The 9663-nt window shown below is 53.6% G+C and overlaps 2 protein-coding genes across 2 annotated transcripts; both read left to right on the forward strand.

The window, feature by feature from the left end:
* The first annotated feature begins 339 nt into the window (after positions 1–339).
* LOC123084270 (xyloglucan galactosyltransferase KATAMARI1 homolog) lies at positions 340–3537 on the forward strand. The gene is made up of 3 exons (XM_044505962.1): positions 340–350; positions 1272–1509; positions 1642–3537. Exons 1-3 carry the CDS (start codon positions 340–342, stop codon positions 3133–3135), a joined length of 1743 nt encoding a protein of 580 aa, XP_044361897.1. The 3' UTR covers positions 3136–3537.
* A 4018-nt stretch (positions 3538–7555) lies between these two features.
* LOC123083117 (xyloglucan galactosyltransferase KATAMARI1 homolog) lies at positions 7556–9381 on the forward strand. Its single transcript, XM_044505247.1, has one exon. The coding sequence runs from the start codon at positions 7681–7683 to the stop codon at positions 9226–9228; it is 1548 nt and encodes a 515-aa protein (XP_044361182.1). The 5' UTR covers positions 7556–7680; the 3' UTR covers positions 9229–9381.
* Positions 9382–9663: the final 282 nt, after the last annotated feature.

A 9663-nucleotide genomic window follows, 5' to 3' on the forward strand; every position in this document is an offset into this window, starting at 1 on the left:
AGAACCGCGTGGGCGGGCGGCGAGGGAGACGGCGGGGGTAGCCCGCGGTAGTTTTTTTTTCTTTTTTTTTGTAAAATATGTTTAAATTTAAACGAACTCGCCCGTGTTTGCGTTGTGTTTGCGCCAAATTTAAACATTTTAAAAACCTGTGGGGGACCGCGACTGGAAGGCATCACACCCTCAGTGCGTGGTTTAGCGCCGGTGCGTCCCCAGGGAACGATTTTTTGCCCCTTGTGAAAGGCCAACGGCTGGAGATGCCCTTAGTCATTCCTGATCGATGCAACCCACAAGGAATCACGCATGAATCTCGAAACTCTGCATTCCGAACAGAGCTCAGGAATGAACGACAGGTGCCTCCGTCTCATCTTAAACTAACCAGCAACCGACGCTCTCGATCTGAAACAAGAGGAAAAACTAGTAGCCGGGCGCCGATTGGTCAGAGTTCATATGCCTTGGATGTGGTCCATCAGCAATGAACCGTCCATCCATGGTTCGACGACGGGATCCGTCGGTGCAAGATCTGCCAGAGCACTGTTAATTAATACAAACTTGGAGATTGAAATTAGCGTTTACTTTGATTAATCTCCAAGCTTCTGTTGACCAAACGTGCACCGCACCTCCCTTCTCCTGAAGCAGGAGCAGTACAGCCCAAGTGTACAACCGACGCTCGATCCAAATTTCTTCCCCTCTCTCTTTTCTTGCATGTGGAGGATGCAAATTTCTTCCTTGGGCCAGTAGAGCAATGGCTAAGGCTGATCACAATGGGGAGGAACTTAAGAGTAACACACACTTCAATATAATTTTGCTTATGTGTCACATATTTAATAAAGAGAGAGGTGTTTGTGGTAACTAGCTAAGTTACCGAAACATCACACACTCCAAGAAACAATGAGTCTATAACCTAATAAATACATTGTTGCATGACACTACATAGATGTTCCTACCTACTACGGAGGTAGTAATATAGTTTAGGGAAGTGTGTAAGTTACTAACTTATGTTCTTGTCCATTGTGACCAGCCTAAACAAGCAAGCACGTAATTAATGTGCGCGCTAGTACTAAAATTCCCACTGTCCAGCGTCAAGTGTCAACGCTGCACGCCGAACCGCGCTCATTAATTTGCACCAGTGAGTAGAAAACACCATCAACTAGGAGTAGTATTAGATCGATGTAGACGGTGGTTAGCAGTGAAACAACCACTAGCTCCACGAGGCTAGCTACCACCCAGTGTCCCAGTCAACTAATCCCCCACGAACTCCACCGTGCGTGAAGTCTACTCCTTCGCACCGCCACTCCCGGCGGCTCGTCGCTCGTTCATCGCCCCGACTTCCCGGCGACGTCGATCTACACCATTTTTAGGTTTATAAGTATAAACTATACTAGTCTTCGTCTTCCTCCTGTCGATCGATCTGCTTGCCGTTTCTGGAGTACTATATATAGTTGCTGCACGCCGCGGCATGCAAATCGGCGCCGCGAGCTCTGTCGTGCGACTGGTGAGCTTGTATCCAATGTCAGTATGCCGCTTAATTACCTTTTTTTCCTCCTCGTAGATGCTTTGCCTGCGCTCCTTCGCTTCTGCTGGGGGTGCGTGTTTGCTTAGCCATTTTCGCTATTTTTGGCTGATTCGCGGATGGTTTGCCAGCTGATCAGATCCGCGCACAAGGGCAGCGGTGGCCGGCCGCGCCGGGAGCACGGGGTGATGAAGGGCCCGGACAAGAGGAGCAGCACGCAGGGGAGCGCCGCGTTCCAGTCGCTGCGGCTCGTCTTCGTCCTCGCGACCGTCATGTGGGCGTCCTTCCTCTACTACCACTTCACCGCGCTCAGCGCCGGGGCAATGAGGGCGACGGTGCTGGACGGCGCCAGCGCCGACCCGTGCCGGGGCCGGTACGTCTACGTGCACGACCTGCCGCCGCGCTTCAACGCCGACATCCTCCGCGACTGCCAGAACACCAGCGACCAGTACCGCTGGCCCGACATGTGCGGCTTCGTCAGCAACGCCGGCCTGGGCCGCCCGCTCGCCGACCCGCTCGACGGGGACTTCACCGGCGACAACGGCTGGTACGGCACCCACCAGTTCGCGCTCGACGCCATCTTCCACAACCGGATGTGGCAGTACGAGTGTCTGACGACCCACTCCGCCCTCGCCAACGCCGTCTTCGTCCCCTTCTACGCCGGCTTCGACTTCGTGCGCTACCACTGGGGCTACGACAACGCCACCAGGGACGCCGCGTCGGTCGACCTCACGGACTGGCTCATGCGCCGGCCGGAGTGGGCGCGCGCGGGCGGGAGAGACCACTTCCTCGTCGCCGGCAGGACGGGGTTTGACTTCCGGCGGAGCAACAACATGAACCCGAGCTGGGGCACCAACCTGCTCAACATGCCGGGCGGGCGGGAGATGTCGGTGCTGGTGCTGGAGGTGTCACGGGTGCCCCATAGCCGGGAGTACGCTGTGCCGTACCCGACCTACTTCCACCCGAGGTCCGACGCCGACGTGCGCCGGTGGCAGGAAAGGGTGCGCGGTCTGGAGCGCCGGTCGCTGATAGCGTTCGTCGGCGCACCGCGGCCGGACAACCCGTACAACATCCGGCAGCAGATCATCGCGCAGTGCGAGGCCTCCGACGCGTGCCGGCAGCTGGGCTGCGCGTTCGGCACCAGCCAGTGCCACACCCCCGGCAACATCATGCGGCTGTTCCAGAGGGCCACCTTCTGCCTGCAGCCCACCGGCGACTCCTACACGCGGCGGTCGGCGTTCGACTCCATGGTGGCCGGCTGCATCCCGGTGTTCTTCCACCCGGTGTCGGCGTACCTGCAGTACAGGTGGCACCTCCCGGAGCACCACGAAACGTACTCGGTGTTCATCCCGGAGGACGGCGTGCGGTCGCGGAACGTGAGCATCGAGGCCGTGCTCCGGGCGATCCCGCCGGAGACGGTGGAGCGGATGCGGGACGAGGTGATAAAGCTGATACCCAGGCTGGTGTACGCGGACCCAAGGTCGAAGCTGGAGACGGTGAAGGACGCCTTCGACGTCGCCGTCAAGGGGATCATCGACAGAGTGGCCAGGGCCCGGGCCGAGGCGGCGGGGGAGGACTCGTCGTTCAGTCACGCCATGGAGATGTTTAGGTTCCGGAGAAAGTAAGTTACTCGTAGTACCAACCAAAATAGATGCAGAATCCATTGACAGAATGTAGATCAAGTCGATATTATAATTTGTGATATGTGCCACTCAATTTATTATACATACATCTTCTAATTTGTCATCTACAGTAATTGATTATAACAGTGCTAGAAGAAGCATCGTGTAAGCCAAGGTATAGCGTGGTGTGATCTTCATACTTGAGATGTGTGTGAGACTAAACTGTATTCATGCTTCATTAGATCATTTAGATGTTTAATAACTATGGCACATTTAGATGTGTTCTAGACAGACCCTGTTTTTTACATCAACCCACATAATCTTCTAGTATCCGGTAAAATACACGAATCGTCATATTAGAAAAATGACCGATTCGTTGTTTTAAAAGCTTCAGGTACAGCCTTGTGAATCTCAGACTGACTGAATTGATTTCATCAACTAATTAAATTTTTGGCTTTTGTTACTGGTAAATCGCTTGAATTTACAACTCTTGATATTTGATTTCCGGAGAGCGCGCACGTCCTGAGTTGGAATTGGGCCGCAGTGTCCTTGGCGACGCCGAGCCGGGAGTGACATGGAGTGGGGGACGGCGTGGATGCGGTGTTGTCGGTGCTCACTAGAGTTGAAGAAGGCGGCGGGGTTAGGGGGTGGCCGAGGGCTATGGTTCACCTGCAAAGGTGGCGGCTTGAGGAGGGTGAGGCGACATGAAGCATGTTGATGATGCAGGTCCTAAAGCAACTTACAAATACTTAAGTTTTGGCCGTCCAAAGCCCAAATCAGGATGCAGTTAGGAAACTTCAGCACCGTGCAACAAAATACTTCTAAATGTCTGAACATTTATTTTGTCATCCAACATCGTGCATCAAATGTTCGTGGATTGGTCTGAACGTTCGAATTCGCACAATCCGTAAGAAAACAGGGGTGGGGAGGGGGGGGGGGAGCTTTGCGGGCCTCCGGACGCATGCTACATTAGCATCTGGCTACACAGTCCCACCCAAAGCCCTCACCGCGCGTTTCGCTCCAAAACTCCCACCGCGCATTCATCCCAATCCAGATAGGACACGACGGGGTTGCCACCTACTACAATAATGTCGGGCTGACTGACGTGACCGAACGGTTGACCAGCGCTGCTTCAATGCGGAAGCGGCGACCGAAAGGTCTACTCCAGCTACTGTGCCCGCATTGAAGCAGTGTCGGTGCCCTGTTTCTGGCAATTTAAAGCAGGCAGGGCACACCGTCAAACCCTATTTCCTCTTCTCGTCGTCGCGCAACCGCAGAGTCCAAATCAGACACCGCGTCAAGGAGGAGATGCCCTAACCACTGCTCAACCACGACATCCAAATCGAACGTTGCGTCAAGGAGAAACCACCCTCGCCACCGTGCAACCGGGCTCGCCATTTCATCCGGTCGGCGTCCCCACTGCGCCGTTTCCGACGCGGCAAGGAGATGTGGTTATTGCACCCCTCGCCCCCCCCCTCCGCCAGTAGTCTGGGAGCCAATGGCGCACGGTGAAGGAGGAGGAAGCGCCCGACACGACAATCGCTTCATCCTGCCGGCGTCCCCGTCGCGCCATTCCTGACGTGGCAAGGAGATATAGTTATCGCTGCCCCGCCAGTAGTCTAGGAGCCAATGGCGCACGGTGGAGGAGGAAGCGCCTGACGCGACAATCGCTTCATCCTGCCGGCGTCCCCGTCGCGTCGTTCCTGACGTGGCTAGGAGATATGGTTATCACCACCCCGTCGGTAGTCCGGGAGCCAGTGGCGCCTGGTGAAGGAGGAGGAGGCGCCCGGCCCGACGATCGCCAACACACGCAGCCGCCTCCTCTCCGCGCAGCATCACGACGTCCAACAAGGCGGATGGTCGTCTCCTGTCAGCTGTCCACACACACACATCTGTATCTGTATACGTCCCCATATACTCGGTGCACCGCGTTGGATGGTCGTCCCCTATCAGGCTGTCCACAAACACATCCGTACGTGTCTGCGGATATTTGTTGTGTCCGTTCTGATGCACCGCGGTTGGGTTGCCCTCACAGATCGTTGCAGGGGCAAGCAAACACGCTAGTCATGCACGCACCATTGCCGTCCGGTCGGGGGAAAGACCGCACGCATGCACCGCACCGCACGCACCTCCACCGTACTACGTTACGCAGCCGGGAGGAACGGGCTGACGCGGAGAGATCCAACGCGCCTCTCAAAGATCGAGCAAAGAAAACTTCAGAAAAATGAAAAGATCGAGCAAAGAAATCACTCGCTGCTAGCAGTGCGTGCCGTGGATGGCGCCCCCTCGATCGGCCTCAGATCCCGAGCTCCAGACAGAATAGAGAATGGTCGTACTACTGGCTAGCTCCGTGTCAACGCCGGTTGTGCAGCGCGAGGAGCGCCATGTGCGCGCGGTCCCCGGGAACCGTGCATCGATGGAGGCCGATGCCGGTCAATGCGCACGCAGTTGGGACTTGTGAGTCGGTGGACACACAGTACCGGTGCAAGCCTAAAAATTTCTATACCACTTAGAGCAAGTACGAGAAGATGACGCAAGCAGGTTGTAAGGATTTAAAAATTACTCCCTTCAATTCTTTTTAGTTAGCATATAAGATTTGCCTGAAGTCAAACCTCATAAACTTTGACTGAGTTTACAAGAAAAAAACACCAACATTCAAAATGTGAAATCAACAACATTAGATGCGTCATGACGTTAGTTTTTATATTGTATATATTTAACATTGTAGATGTTAATATTTTTTCATATAAATATGGTCAAACTTTACGAAATTTGACTTCAGACAATTCTTATATGCAGAGTAAAAATGACTGGAGGGAGTATATTATTGCTGAGTTGGAAGAGAGAGAAGAGAAGCGGGCTGTAGACTTATAGCCGGCTGTAGCACGAGCTCCAAGAAGCTTTGTAAGATTGAAAGGTGTGGGTCATATGTTGACAAAGTAGTAATTTTTTAGTGCCAACTATTATACGTGTTGGCTATTACATTAACTATAAATGATATGGTAACATGTTATAGCCAACAGCTGGTTGTATTATTAACCATGCTCTCAGATGATGTAAGGAGGCTGTAAGGATTTAAATATTATATTATTGTCGAGTTGGAAGAGAGAAGGGGAGATAAAAGAGAAGCGGGATGTAGACTTAGAGCATGGTTAACAATATAGCTGATTGTTGACTATAACATGTTGCCATGTCATCTATAACCAATGTAATAGCCAACATGTACAGTAGTAGGCTACAAGAAAGTACTTCCTTCGTCACGGTTTAGAAGGCGCGCTTGGAAATTCTTTGGAACCTAGGTGGTTATCTATTGGTTGTGAGATGGGCTAAAAAATAGCATTCATACTATGCATGCAGAAATAGTATATCGGAGTACTAATTAAGTACTAGAAAAAATGCGATGCGTCCTAAACCTTGTCTATTGTGGAAACACGCGCAAATTTAACTGTAACTTCTAAACTGTGACGGAAGGAGTACTACTTTTCTGTCACACGACCCACCATACACTTTCACATAGCTTCTTGGAGCCCATGTTACACCCGACTGTAAATCTACAACCCGTTTATCTTCTCTCCTCTCTTCTCTCTCATCTAGCTCAGCAAACATATACTCCCTCCGTAAACTAATATAAGAGCGTATACATCACTAGTAATATTTAAAGTCTCACCTAGAAGCTTTGTGAGATTGGAGTATGTGTTAACTATTAAATTGGCTATAAATGACATGACAATATGTTATACTATTAGCTAGCTATATTATTAATCATGCTCTTACCGATCCAAACCACTAGCTGGATTTTTATGAGGGTGCTTGGATCCAAGGGACTATTTTTAGTTTGATTAAAAATAGTCTTTTTTAGAGGCTAAAGTTCCAAGCACCCCTGACTAAAGAGAGGCTAGGACTAGTCTTGAGGCTAAAATTTTTTAGTCATAGGAAACCTACTAAAATATGTATTAGCCCTCTCTCTCGTCATTTAATGCTCATGCGAGTTCTGGATTGGAGGGTTTGGAGGATAATAAATGCTCAATAACTTGATTTTAGTTTCTTTAGTATTTGGATCCAAGCATGGGTAAGGCTAGCAAGTTTTAGTTCCACTATTTTTAGTCATGAGACTAAAACGTATCCAAGCACCCTCTATATACACGCTCGAGGATGCAGATTTCCATGCAAGGATTCAATGAATCGAAAGTTGGCAGTAATGCATCTCCCAGATTAGATCCCCGGTCCAATTCGCATTTCTATTTTATTTTTTGGGAAGTTAAATACACCATGCATGTGCATGTGCACGTGCAGGCCCCCGGCTCCTTCATTTCCTCGCGCCTAGATTCGATCGATCCATCATTGACATGGTTAATGTGGAGCATCTCTCAAGTCAGAGCTCGGAGCTCTCGGATCACCACGTATGCCGGCCAGCGATACGCAAATCACATGGATGAATTCCCATTTCGAGATTCCCCGCGCTTAAGTTAGTCACAGTGGACTCCGAGACCTCAACTCCGTCGGGGACACGCACGAGAGCCAGCGTGCGTGCGTAACTCGTGGGTGACCATGGAGAAGACGACGGCCGCGCACGGCGGGGGCGCCCGCTGGCTGCCTCGCCTGGTCCTGCTCGCCATCCTGTCCGCCACGCCGTGGCTCCTCATCGTCTACTGCCACCGCGCGGCGCCCGTCAGCGCGCCGCGCCAGTCGCTCGTCACCGCCGCCCCCGCGTCCGGCCGCGAGGACGGCGCCCAGCCGCGCTTCCCCCCCGCCCAGGAGCAGCAGGTCAACAAGCTCCTGATCGCCTCCGCGGCGGGGGGCGAGGTGCGCCGGAGCAGCGACGTTGGCGTCGCCGGGGAGGACGCCTGCCGCGGGCGGTACCTGTACGTCCACGACCTGCCCCCGCGGTTCAACGCCGACGTCCTCGCCGACTGCAAGCACTGGTACCCGTGGATCGACATGTGCCAGTACCTCGCCAACGGCGGCCTCGGCGCGCCCCTGGACAACGCGGACGGCGTGTTCGCCGACGAGGGCTGGTACGCCACCGACCACTTCGGCCTCGACGTCATCTTCCACGCCCGCGTCCGGCAGTACGACTGCCTCACCGACGACTCCTCCCGCGCCGCCGCCGTCTTCGTGCCGTTCTACGCTGGGTTTGACGTCGTGCGGAACCTGTGGAGCAACAACGCCACGACCAAGGACGCCGCGGCGGTCGAGCTCGTCGACTGGCTGACGCGGCGGCCCGAGTGGCGCGCCATGGGCGGGCGCGACCACTTCTTCATGTCCGGGAGGACGGCGTGGGACCACCAGCGGCAGACGGACAGCGACTCGGAGTGGGGCAACAAGCTGCTCCGTTTGCCGGCGGTGTGGAACATGACGGTGCTGTTCGTGGAGAAGGTGCCGTGGACGGACTTCGACTTCGCCGTGCCGTACCCGACCTACTTCCACCCGGCCAAGGACGCGGACGTCCTCCAGTGGCAGCAGCGGATGCGAGGCATGAAGCGGGACTACCTCTTCTCCTTCGCCGGCGGCGAGCGTCCCGGAGACCCGAACTCCATCCGGCACCACCTCATCCGGGAGTGCGGCGCCTCCAGCTTCTGCAACCTGGTGCAGTGCCGGAAGAGCGAGAAGAACTGCCTCGTGCCCAGCACCTTCATGCGCGTCTTCCAAGGGGCGCGCTTCTGCCTGCAGCCGCCGGGCGACACGTACACGCGGCGGTCGGCGTTCGACGCCATCCTCGCCGGCTGCGTGCCGGTGTTCTTCCACCCGGACTCCGCGTACAGGCAGTACAGGTGGCACCTCCCCGACGACCGCGACTCCTACTCCGTGTTCATCTCCGAGGAGGATGTGCGCAGCGGCAACGCCAGCAGCGTGGAGGAGACGCTCCGGCGGATCCCGCAGGAGGTGGCGGAGCGGCTGACGGAGACGGTGATCGGGCTGATACCGCGGCTGGTGTACGCGGACCCGCGGTCGAAGCTGGAGACGCTCAGGGACGCCGTGGATGTCACCGTGGAGGCGGTCATCGACAGGGTCAGCAAGCTGAGGAAGGAGATGGGTCACGGCGATCTGACGCAAACGGCGACAAAGGTTTCTAGCAAAGTCATGGCAGATAATTAGGGAGGATAATCGATGGTGCATCGTAGCAATGCATTGTGACGGAACATGTTGAGCTTGTTTGTACTAAACGTCTAGAAATCATTGTGTTTTAGTGGTTGAAATGAAATTTTGATCCCGGTTCGTAGTTTCAGCTTTCAAGCTACAATTCAAACTTCTGCATGCTTCATGGGGATCGTTCCTTTTTGGCAAGGGCTTCATGGAGATCGTTTTTTTTAAAGAAAAATGTTCAATGTGTTCAAAAATCCTGAAAACAATAAACAGTATCATACGGATGTATCCTGCATGTGTGCAAATTTTCAAGACGAAATGCATTGACACGCCAGCTATACACAAAAAAAGGTAATTTGGAAAACAGTTAGCACTGTTCACTATATATATTTTTTCAATATAGACCAACGGTTTTCAATTTTTTGCGTAGCTCACGATCAATGTATT

The sequence above is a fragment of the Triticum aestivum genome, chromosome 4A (genome assembly GCF_018294505.1).
Source record: "Triticum aestivum cultivar Chinese Spring chromosome 4A, IWGSC CS RefSeq v2.1, whole genome shotgun sequence".
Taxonomy (NCBI): Eukaryota; Viridiplantae; Streptophyta; class Magnoliopsida; order Poales; family Poaceae; genus Triticum; species Triticum aestivum.

Coding starts and splice junctions, on each gene's coding strand:
- LOC123084270 (XM_044505962.1), top strand. Junction 1,510..1,641: donor CTGGTGAGCTTGTATCCAAT/GTCAGTATGCCG, acceptor ATGGTTTGCCAG/CTGATCAGATCCGCGCACAA.
- LOC123083117 (XM_044505247.1), top strand. CDS start 7,681: ATGGAGAAGACGACGGCCGCGCACGGCGGGGGCGCCCGCTGGCTGCCT.